The sequence below is a fragment of the Macaca mulatta genome, chromosome 1 (genome assembly GCF_049350105.2).
Source record: "Macaca mulatta isolate MMU2019108-1 chromosome 1, T2T-MMU8v2.0, whole genome shotgun sequence".
In the NCBI taxonomy this organism is placed as follows: Eukaryota; Metazoa; Chordata; class Mammalia; order Primates; family Cercopithecidae; genus Macaca; species Macaca mulatta.
This window is the reverse complement of record NC_133406.1, coordinates 119,651,153-119,663,499: the sequence shown is the minus strand read 5'-3', so window position 1 is coordinate 119,663,499 and position 12,347 is coordinate 119,651,153. Positions and strand designations below refer to the sequence as shown.

The 12,347-nt window shown below is 38.9% G+C and overlaps 2 protein-coding genes across 3 annotated transcripts in view; one reads left to right on the top strand and one right to left on the bottom strand.

Annotated features, from left to right (window-relative positions):
• The window catches only part of LOC708768 (NBPF member 20), an 853,661-nt gene that overhangs the window by 191,993 nt on the left and 649,321 nt on the right, over nt 1-12,347 (bottom strand).
• Nucleotides 1-12,347, top strand: part of GPR89A (G protein-coupled receptor 89A) — a 55,606-nt gene that overhangs the window by 26,714 nt on the left and 16,545 nt on the right. For both annotated transcript variants that reach the window (NM_001257436.2, XM_028829452.2), the window contains 3 exon segments: nt 8,293-8,402; nt 10,628-10,716; nt 11,618-11,710. In NM_001257436.2, the coding sequence (NP_001244365.1) occupies nt 8,293-8,402; nt 10,628-10,716; nt 11,618-11,710 (292 nt within the window).

Genomic DNA, 12,347 nt, shown 5'->3' with positions numbered 1-12,347 from the left:
CTCAAACTCTTGACCTCAAGTGATCCACCCGCCTTATCCTCCCAAAGTGCTGGGATTACAGGCGTGAGTCACCACGCCCAGCCTTATTGCCCTGAATTTTTTCTACCTGGGAGGCTGAGGCAGGAGAATTGCTTGAAACTGGGAGGCAGAGGTTGCAGTGAGCCAAGACTGCACCACTGCACTGCAGCCTGGGGGACAGAACGAGACTCTGTCTAAAAAAAAAAGTGAAGTTGTGACCCATGTCAAATGTGGATGTATACTTTTAAGCCATTTCATACTAATACTGCTAAGGAATTGACTCTGATCTGTACATACTATAGCCCATTTCCCCTATAATGCATTGTCTGGTCAGGATCAGGAATGGTTTGTGGTCCGACAGTAGGTTTTATTAATTTGAGTGGCTCACAGAAGAATCAGCCTCCCAACATGACCCCATTAGCACAGTCCTTTAGCCAGTGGAACTTATAGGGCAGATAGACAGCTAATGTGACAACACTGGGGCCCTTAGGATTCATACAGTGCCCTTGCCATTTACCACAATATAGAAAAACTATTTTTGTTGTTTGCAAGTGGTTTTACAAAATAAAAATTTTTTTATTAAAAAAGAAAAACTGTTTTTGCAAACAGTCGTAGTTGGGGAACAGTAGTGACCAGAAAACCATCTTTTAGCTTAACAGTAGAGGGCCATAGTGAGATGACATACAAGAAAAGTAACATTTGTTATGTACAAAAAAGTTAATGGTTTAAAGTGGGAGAAGGAAAGAGGCATATGTCTTCCCGTTTGGAACAGTGGAGGAAAAAATGTTAACCTCTACCTTGAATTAGTTTTTCTAGGATCTCTTTGAAATTTTGTAGGGATTGGGGAAGAAACATATTCACTAGTGAAATTTCAGCACCAGCCACACCCACTCTCAAATGATAATAGAGGAAACTTCCAGAAATGACAGTGGAAAGAATTTAAGCCATTCCTTCTACAGAAAATCATAAAAACTGGAAAAAATGTTAAAAGCAAGTATTTGAAGTCACTGGAAAATGAACAGAGGCAGGTAGAAATTTGAGAAGAGCATCAGGTAACTATTGCAAGTTTATGGCTTTCTTGCCTGGAAGTGCTCCTCAGCCACCACCCACCCTCCCAGCACCCACTCAAGCATGCAGATTGATAAGAGTTTAAATCAGCTGAGTAACTGAAAATTTAAAGGGGAAATTTTGGAAATGAGGGAAATTCAGAAGGACTAAGATCCAAAAATCTCAGTATAAACCCTTCCCAAATCCCTGTGTCATCATTAAATAATGTATTTCCACAGTAAACACCGAAGAGCCTGAGGGAAAATAGGCAGAAAATGGAAGAGAGTCTACCCTTGATATACTGAACTTCTTAGTGTGATTTGCAAGGTTACTGTGCCTTTGATTGAGTGCATTTTCTGAGCTATGTGCAGGTTGAACACACAGCTTGGATAACAGAAAGTAAAAGCCTTACTGGCTTGAGGTGTCAGAGGGTAGAACTCAGGACTGGCAAAGCAATTGAAAATTTAGGAGAGATCCCTAGAAGCAAAAGATCCACAGAGAGGATAAGCCCTAAAATACGACTATAGAATCTGTCCAGACTACCACTACCCTACACAAGCTCAAGCTCAGTGGAGACTGTCAGGGAGATAGGCTAAAAAAGGAGAAGCTAGAAACCAGGAAACTGAGCAGAAACATTAGCTGCTGCAGGTATGACAGATTTCACAGTTTGAGTCTAAGTAAATTAACTGCTTACTAGTACCAAAAAATTAACAGTTCTCAGAAAAACAAAACAGATTCCAAAGTCACTACAACATATTACCTTCAACTAAAACTTGCTAGACATGTAAAGAAACAAGACTATATAACCAATGTTCAAGATAAAAAGCAGCCAATAGACACTAACTCCAAGTGGATCCAGATTATAGATTTAACAAAGACTTGAAAGTAACCATTACAAATATATTCAAAAAAGTGAAGGAAAGTGTGATACAAGTGAAAAGAGAATCCCAACAGAGAAATGGAAACTTTTAAAAAACAACAAAATAGAAATCCAAAGACTGAGAACTATAGTAACTGAAATAAAAATTTTACTAGGCGGGCTTAACAGGAGAATTGAGATGACAGAAGAATCAGATCAATAAAAATTCAGACTGGGCATGGTGGCTCATACCTGTAATCCCAGCACTTTGGGAGGCCTAGGTGGGTGGATCACCTGAGATTAGGAGTTCGAGACCAGCCTGGCCAACATAGTGAAATGCTGTCTTTACCAAAAATACAAAAATTAGCTGGGCATGGTGGCACGTGCCTGTAGTCACAGCTACTTGGGAAACTGAGGCAGGAGAATCTCTTGAACCCAGGAGGCAGAGGTTGTAGTAAGCCAAGATCAAGCCACTGCACTCCAGCTTGGGCGACAGAGCAAGACTCTGTCTCAAAACATAAAATAAAAAATGAGATAGATTAATAGAAATTATTTAATCTGAAGAATAGAGAGATAAAAGATTGAAGAAAAATGGCCCGGTAATCCCAGCACTTTGGCAGGCCAAGGCAGGCGGATCACTTGAGGTCTGGCCAACATGGTGAAACCCCGTCTGTACCAAAAATTTAAAAATTAGCTGAGCGTGGTGGTAGGAGCCTATAGTCCCAGCTACTCAGGAGGCAGAGGCAGGAGAATGGCTTGAACCTGGGAGGCGGAAGTTGTAGTGAGCTGCAATCTCACTACTGCACCCCACCCCAGGTGACAGAGTGAGACTCTGTCTCAAAAAGAAGAAAAAACAAATATTTTTTTAAAAAAAGATTGAAGAAAAATGAACAAAAGTCTCAGTAGGAGACAATATCAAGCAGTCCAACATTCTTGTGGTCGGAGTTCTAGAAGAAAAGGAAAGGGGCAGAAAAAGTATTTAAAGAAATACCAGCCCAAAACATAAGAAAACTACACCTACGTGTATATATAGTGAAACTGCTAAAAGATAAAAGTAAAGAGAAAATCTTGAAAGCAGCAATGGAAAACAAAAGTAATGGTTATTCAGCAACATTGTAGAATATAAAATAAACATACAAAAATCAATTGTAGTCAGGAGCAGTGGTGCATGCGCCTGACCAGCTACTCAAGAGGCTAAAGCGAGAGAATTGTTTGAGCCCAGGAGTTTGAATGCAGCCTGAGAGCAATATAACAAGACCCCCATCTTGAAAATCAAATTTTTTTAAATCAGTTGTCTTTCTATAAGCTAGCAATGGACATGTGGACATCAAATGTTTAAATACACTACTTACAATCACTCACAAAATGAAATACCTAGGTAGAAGTCTAACAAAACATGTATACAGGACTCGTTTGCTGAAAATTATAAAACTAATGAAAAAAATAAAAGAAGATACAAATAAATAGACATACCATGTTAATAGATTGGGAGACTCAACATAGTAATGATGTTAATTCTCCCCAAATTGATATACAAATTTAATGTTATTCATTTCAAAATCCCAGCAAGATTTATTTGTAGATATACACAAAACTATTCTAAAATTTGTACAGAAAGGCAAAATAACTAGAATAGTTAATACAATTTTTAAAACAATATGAGAGGAATTTGTCTACCTGATCTTAAAACATATTATATAGCTACCATAATCAAGACTGTGGTACTGGTAAACATAGATCAGTGGAACAGAAAAGAGAACCCAGAAATACACATGGCCAGGCACAGTGGCTCACGCCTGTAATCCCAACACTTTGGGAGGCTGAGGCAGGTAGATCACCTGAGGTCAGGAGTTTGAGACCAGCCTGACCAATATGGCGAAACCCCATCTCTACTAAAAATACAAAATATAGCTGGACATGGTGGCATGCGCCTGTGGTCCCAGCTTCTTGGGAGGTTGAGACAGGAAAATTGCTTGAATCCAGGAGGTGGAGGTTGCAGTGAGCTGAGATTGCTCCACTGCCCTCCAGCCTGGGCAACAGAGAAAAAAAAAAAAAAAAAAGAAAGAAATACACAAATACACCCAGCTAATTTTTGACAGAGATGCAAAAGCAGTTCAGTGGAGGAAAGATGGCCTTTCACCAAATGGTGCTAGAGCAGTTAGGCATCCATAGGTTAAAAAAATGAATCTAAATCTAAGTCTTACACTTTATATAAAATTAAAACAGGGCACAGTGGCTCACGCTTGTAATCCCAGCACTTTGGGAGGCCAAGGCAGACGGATCACTTAAGGTCAGGAGTTCAAGACTAGCCTGGCGAACATGGTGAAACCCCCTCTCTACTAAAAATACAAAAAATTAGCCAGGTGTGGTAGCGGGCGCCTGTAATCCGAGCTACTGGGGAGGCTGAGGCACAAGAATTGTTTGAACCCTGGAGGTGGAGGTTGCAGTGAGCCGAAATCTACCATTGCCCTCCAGCCTGGGCGACAGAGCGAGACGCCATCTCAAAAATAAAAATAAATAAAAAATAAAACAGATAATAGACTAAAATGTAAAACTATAAAACTTTCGGGAAAAAAAAAAAAAACAGGAGAGAATCTTTGGAATCAAGGGCTAAGCAAAAAGTTATTTACTTGATACCAAAAGTAAAATCCATAAAAGGAAAAATTGATAAATTGGGCTCCATCAAAATTTAACACTTTTGCTCTGTAAAAGACGGTTAAGGCCGGGTGCGGTGGCTGACACCTATAATCCCAGCACTTTGGGAAGCCAGGGCGGCTGGATCACAAGGTCAGGAGTTTGAGACCAGCCTGGCCAAGATGATGAAACCCCTATCTCTATAAAAATAAAAAAATTTACCAGGCATGGTGGCGGGCGCCTATAATCCCAGCTACTTGGGAGGCTGAGACAAGAGAATGGCTTGAACGCGGGAGGCGGAGGTTGCAGTGAGCCAAGATGGAGCCACTGCACTTTAGCCTGGGCAACAGAGCAAGACTCCTTCTCAAAAAAAAAAAAAGACTGTTAAGAGCATGAAAAGATAAGCTACCACTGGGAGAAAATATTTGCAAGCCACTTATTTGAGAAAGCACTAGTATCTAGAATAAAAAACATTCAAAGCTTACATTTAAAAAAAAAAGCAGTGCAGTTAGAAAATAAGCAAAAATGATGAACGTTTTATTGTAGAGGATACACAAATGGCACATAACCGCATGAAAAGGTATTCAACGTTGTTAGCCATTATGGATTCAGTGTTGTTAGCCATTATGGATATGCCATTAAAACCACATTGAGATATCACTACACACCTGTCAGAATGGCTAAAATAAAAATTAGTGACAACACCAAATACTAATAAGAATGCAGAGCAACTGGATCACTCACACATTGCTGGCATCCATGTAGAATGGTACAGTCCCTCTGGAACACATTTTAGTTCTTTCTTTAAAAGCTAAACATGCAGTTACCACACCCTAACAATTGTACTCCAGGGCATTCATCCAGAGAAATGAAGATTTATGTTCACACAAAAAACTGTACTTGAATGTTTATAGCAGCTTTATTCATAGTAGCTCCAAAACTGGAAACAAATGAGATATTCTTCAATGGTTGAATGGTTAAACAAACTGTGGTACATTCATGCCATGGAATACTACTTAGCAGGAAAAATGAACAAGCTATTGATACACGCAAGAACCTGGATAAATCTCTAGAAAATTACGCTGAGTGAAAAAAGAATCCCCAAATAATATATACTGTATGATTCTAGTTATATATACATTTTTGAAATGACAAAATGGCAGAAATGGAGAACAGATTCATGGTTGCCGGAGTTAAGGAATTGGAGGTGGGAGGGAGATAAGCTGTATAGGTGCAGCCTGAAGGATCCTTGTAGTGATGGAAATGTCCTGTATTGTGACTCTATCAGTGTCAGTATCCTGGTTGTACTAGAGCTTTGCAAGATGTTTCAGTTGAGGAAATCTGGGTAAAGGGTACATGGAATCTCTGTGTTTTTTCTCAAAACCACATTATGAATCTACAATTATTTCAAAAGTTTAACTAAAAAAAAAAAAATAATGGCTGACTTCCTACTAGAAACAGCAGAGACCAGAAAATAGTTGACTGATATTTAAACCACAATAGACATTTTTTAGCTGCTTCTTTGTACACTACCACCAAACCTCAGCCTAGTGTATATGTTTTTCCATATTAGGAACTTTTAAATGACGCTGGGCTAATAACAAATAGATAATTTCTTGTAGCTACCCTCGTTATAAAGATTCAATAGCGATGGTGATAGTAAAGAAAAGTTGAAGATGAAGGTAATCTAATTCTATAGTACCTCATATTGTTGGGGGTTTTTTAATTCCTTTTCACATTTCAGAAGGTTTAATATTGTTACCTTCTTAAATATATGATCATTTCTTTTTCATCTACAATTCATTTGATAAGAGCAAAATTGGTTTAGAATTAATAGATTCTTGATACAATTGAAAGTAAAAATGAATTGCTTAAAACAAGGCCATGCTTGTCTATGTGCCTCTAACTTTCACTTCTAGTGATTACACTTCTTTGCCTATTATGAGACCACAGCACAGTGTCAGTCACCTTTACGTACTCAATCGATTCCACTCCACAGCCAGTCATTAGTGTTTGTTGCATTGTAGACACTGAAAATAAGAACAATAGAAATGAGCTCTGTGCTTTCTGTCTCACAACTGCCTCCTTTAATCCTGCATGTTAAGCTGAAATGAACTATTAAATGAGTGGAATAAAACTCTTGCTTTCTTTATGTATGTGTTCTAGCTTTTTCAACTATGAAAATATAAAAACCTAGAATTACTGAGCGTTTATCTTACAAGTCAGAATCTTCCTAGGTCTGAGCCTCTTCTTGGTTGTTTATTACATCTTCCCAAAATGGTGAGTGATAGTAGATGTGTAGTTAGAAGAAAGGCAGAAAGAGCTAAAAGAGCTGTGTTTCATTCACTCAGTATCCAGGCAAAGGTCATTTTCAAAAGGAAACAGTTAGATCAACATGGCTGACATTATTTCTTGTTAATATCATTTTAGCTAATGACTCAAAGAATTTCACCCATAGAAATATCATTTGATCTTTGGTACCATTGGTACTGTTTGTATTAGTCACAGGCATAAATACCAATGCTGCTTCTTGCTCTTCACCATTTTTATCTTTTGCCTCCCAAAAATACCCACCTTGAGTTACATTTTTCTTTGGTCCTGCTACTCTATTTTTATTAGACTCATCCTAGTTCATTTTATGCCTGTAAGCCTTGGCCCATTAAACCCTTTAAATAATCGATTATGTACAAATGATCTTTTTTTTGATCCTCACTAGGACCCTGTTAATACCTTTGTGGTGGGTTGGGACATGCCAGCAGCTACCACTGTGCTAGTCGGTCCTCCACAGACTGAGAGGACAAAGAGTGATATGTTTCCTGTTGATTTATTCAGCTGTAGGACAGATTACAGAAGGTGAGGGTATTGGACTTAGAGACTAATGTTTTAGACGGGGACAGGTTTATGCAACTTTGCTATTTTTTTTTTCCTTTTGTCTGCCTTTGAAAAAGAAGGAAGAAAGCATGTATTTCGTTTCTAACTCTGTATTTGGTCCTTTAGTTAGGTATGTTAGCTGGGTTTTTTTTTATTTTTTGTTTTTTGTTTTTGAGATGGAGTCTCACTCTGTCACCCGGGCTGGAGTGCAGTGGCGTGATCTCAGCTCACTGCAACCTCTGCCTCCTAGAGTCACGCAGTTCTCCTGCCTCAGCCTCGCAAGTAGCTGGGATTACAGACATGGGTCACCAAGCCCAGCTAATTTTTGTATTTTTAGTAGAGACGGGGTTTCACCATGTTGCCCATGCTGGTCTTGAACTCCCAACCTCAGGTGATCCACCTGCCTCAGCCTCCCAAAGTGCTGGGATTACAGGTGTGAGCCACCACGCCCGGCCAGGTATGTTAGCTGTTTTATTTTGTCTTTAAATGGTAACTGTAGTAATTAAACTATGTATAACACGTTGTAGTTGACAACATTAATTCATATATATTATCTCATTTATCTTCACAACCATCCAGAGATGAGGAGATGAAAACTCTTAAGACCTCCCAGCTTCCAAGTGGCAGAGCCAGTCCTCAAATTTATTGCCTAACCCAAATTCTGTTCTTCTTCACCCAGGCCACATTGCTTCCACATAGTTTCCCTTCAGTTGTAAGTAGTGCAAAAGTAGGACTCCAGAATCAATATCCTTCCAGAAACAGCTCAGTACATGAGAGGCAGTTGTGAGACTGGAAAGTAGATGGGACTAGACTGTGAGAGTCCATGCTTCCTTGCTGAGGCTTTATATTTTCTTTCATTTCAGGATGGCAATGGCACGGAGAACAATGTTCCAGAAAGGGGAAGTGCATAACAAACCATCAGGTTTCTGGGGAATGATAAAAAGTGTTACCACTTCAGCACCAGGAAGTGAAAGTATCCTTTGTCTCTCTGCTTGATTCTTTTTCTCAACTGTGGACCAAGAGCAAAAGAAAAAAGTGGTATTGGGATAGTCCCTTCTAAGGTACCTGACTACATCAGAGTCCAAACTCCTAAGAGCTACTAGGCTTAGGAAATACCATGTGTACAGTCATCTTTCCAACACCCGCACAAGATCATAAAATCATTGTCTTTGAGCTGAAGCAGTCCTAAAAAGTCAGTCTTTCCATTTCACAGATGAGAAAATAGACCCAGAGAGGTTAAGTCACACAGTGGTTTGTGGCAAAGCTAGAAATGTAACTGTGATCTCCTCTTCATAGTTCTTTCCACTACACTATTACATTTCTCAACTCTGAAAAACCACCATAAAGCATAATGGCTACCTAAAATAAATGGCTTGTATATGGGATGGTAAAGGCCCATTTCTAAAGTAATTAGTATTCCTAAACAATTTTTAAGTAGCTCTGCTTCTCCAGCGACATTTCGGTTTAAAGAATCAAGGAGAGGCTGGCACAGTGGCTCACCCCTGTAATCCCAGCACTTTGCAAGACTGAGGTGGGCAGATTACTTGAACCCAGGAGTTCAAGACGAGCCTGGGCAACATGGCAAAACCTCATCTCTACAAAATATGCAAAAATTAGCCAGGCCTAGTGGCATGTGCCTGTAGTCTCAGCTACTACAGGAGGCTGAGGTGGCAGGATTGTTTGAACTTAGGAGGCTGAGGTAGCAGTGAGCCCAGATCACACCACTGTACTCCTGCCTGGGCAACAGAGCTAGACCCTGTCTTAAACTAAGAAAGAATAAAGGAGATTTGATTAATAGATTAATAAATTGTTCTTCCTGACTGGTTATGATGTTGAACTACTTCCCAAATTATGTAACCAAATTTCTGTGTGGCTCTGGCACTATTAGGTCAAAACTTTGGGGAACTAAACATGAGATAGCATGCTCGTGTTTCCTTCTCTGTCCCAGGGAAATACAGTTTCCCTTTTGCCTCAATTACAGAAAGATGTCTATTCTTGCTACAAATTATGATTTATGTCCTGGTGTCAAATGAAGATAAGATCAAAGAAAGGCAAGGTGATTGTGGAAGAGAAAGAAAAAGGATTAATTTAGATTTATTTAATCAAGAAACATTTATTTTGTATCTCCTATTTCCAGGCCGAGTGCTAAGTAATAAAATGATGACTAGAGTACAGCCTTTCTCCTCAAGGAGCTTACCCTCTAATCATGGGAGAGACAGACATGTAACTAGTTAAACCATATTGTTTGGTGGCCTGAACCATGCCAGTAGTAGCCTCTATTCAAGAAGGAACTGAAGGGCGCTTACTGATTTGGGTAATAGTGGGAAAAATCTGAGAGGAGAGAGTGTTTGGATTGAAGTATGTGCTTCTATTTTAGAAGGGGCTATATTTACTGTATTTATTACTTAAAAGTTTATAAAAGCCAATAACAGGTTTGAACTGTGTTAGTGATGAGTCAACAAACATATCAGGATTATTTAACCTCCCTGAGTCCCTGTTCTCTAAATGGGAGAATAATAACTCTACCTGATTTAGTTATTGGAAAATAACATAGTGTAATGGAAAGAGCAGGCTTTGGAGGAAAAGAGGATCTGACTTTGCATCTCTGTCAATTAATCGTGTGACTTTGAGCAAGTTATTTAACTCTCTGAGCTTCACTTTCCTTATGTGCAAAATGGATAACACCATGGGATAAGACAATCCCATGAAGATAAGATATAAAAGAAGATAATGTTTGGAAAGAAGGTAATGTCTGTAAATCCTAGCCTATATTAGAACACAGTAAAGTATTAGTTCCCTTTTCTAACATTATAGTTATTCAGATAATATAGGACACAACTATGCTTTATTAGAGGTGTTATTATTATGTAACTATTTACAATCTTGAACATTACATTTGACTTAATCTAACTAGATAAATCAAAAAACAAATGAAACCATCTGTTTGAGCCGCTTGACTTAAGAGAAACTGAGTGGTAATTGTTTGGTGGTGATGCTCTTGATGGAGACGCTTTTACACACCTGCGTCAGAGGTTGGGAAAGTTGCTCTGAAGTAGCACTGCTGGCTGTGAAACAGGAAATTGAGAATACAGGCAATTCCTGGAATCCACTATAGGAAAAACCAAAAGTATATGCTTTCTCATTGCCATTTCTTGAAATTCCTATGTGATTTAAACCTTGATGCCCATTCTGTATCAGATCTTACTCTTATTCAACAGGAAGTGGATGCTTTGGAAGAACTAAGCAGGCAGCTTTTTCTGGAAACAGCTGATCTGTATGCTACCAAGGTACAGAGCAAGGAAACTGAAGTGTGGTTTTTACCATGTTGATTAAAGAGAGAACAAGACTAAATGGCTTTTTAGGTTTCTCTGTGGCCAAGCAAGAGATACCTCACAGCTTCAATATCAGCCAGGAAGCATTAGGGATAAGGGATCTTCACTCTTCATGAAATTGCTCCTATCACTAGCAAAATCCTTAATGGAACACTCTCAATAGTAGCAGTTGGTGGGATAGTCAGCAGAGGCTTTTCAACATTTAGGAAGGTGGCACGTACCACCTCCTACTAACCTGGGGTAAAGATGGTAGCTACTTTTATTCCTTTATAAGTTAGTGATATTTTAAAAGCAGTAGACACCTATCTGCCATGGATGGCCTAGCCCTGTTTTAAAGGATCCAGATCAGTAAGTGTCGAAACTGCAAGAAGTAACTTTCCTATGTACGCCTAAAATAAAATATAATTTAAATATGCAAAATCTGTTAGTGAAGATTGCAAACTTTTAGTTCTTTTTTAGGATAACTTTACCGGAGTAACCTTATAGGATAGAAGTTAACATAGGCTTTGGAAACATAGACCTGAGCCTACTCACCAGCTGTATGACTTTGAGCAAGTTATTGAACCTCTCAAAGCCTCAATTTTCTCATCTGTAAAATTAAGATAATAGAACATATCTCACAAGAGTTGTATGAAGATTAAGTGGATAATGCATGTAAGATGTTTATTCCAGTCTCTGGCTAAAAGTAAGCATTCAACAAGTGTTGGCCATAACTACTATTATTAGTTTAATATTATTACAGTGTATGGTTTTTTTTTACTTAGCCTGAGCAGTGATTCATAGAGGGAAGAATACTTGTGTTGAATATAAATTTATATTTTGCTGAGAACCATGTTTTGTGTTTGTTTTCCCCCAGGAGAGAATAGAATACTCCAAAACTTTCAAGGGGAAATACTTTAATTTTCTTGGTTACTTTTTCTCTATTTACTGTGTTTGGAAAATTTTCATGGTAAGTGTGTTATTTTTAATTGTCAGAATTTAGATGTTTTTTCCTAGTAATGGCAGGGAGATAAGAGTGGATTTGACTGATATATTGAACTAAATTCCAAATGTGATTGAGTCAGCAGAGAGCATGATCTTTCACATCTCTGGGCTTCATTTGTTATCCTCTCTCCTTTTTAGATTACATAGAAAAGGGAGGTTGCATTTTTCTTCTGTCAGAAATTGTTAATAAGGCCTTATTTTATGAAATGTCTAAATTGAGGCCGGGTGCAGTGGCTCATGCCTGTAATACCAGCACTTTGGGAGGCCAAGGCAGGTATATCACCTGAGGTCAGGAGTTCGAGAACAGCCTGACCAACATGGTGAAACCCCATCTCTACTAAAAATACAGAAATTAGCCAGGTGTGGTGGTGGACACTGTAACCCCAGCTACCCAGGAGGCTGAGGCAGGAGAATCACTTGAACCCTAGAGGTGGACGTTGCAGTGAGCTAAGATTACGCCACTGCACTCCAGCCTGGGGACAGAGTGAGACCCTATCTATCTATCTATCTATCTATCTATAGAGAGAGAGAAAGAGTGAACAATTCTTACTTTACATTCTCCTTTCTGTGTTACCCATGAGCACATGACTGTATATAACATC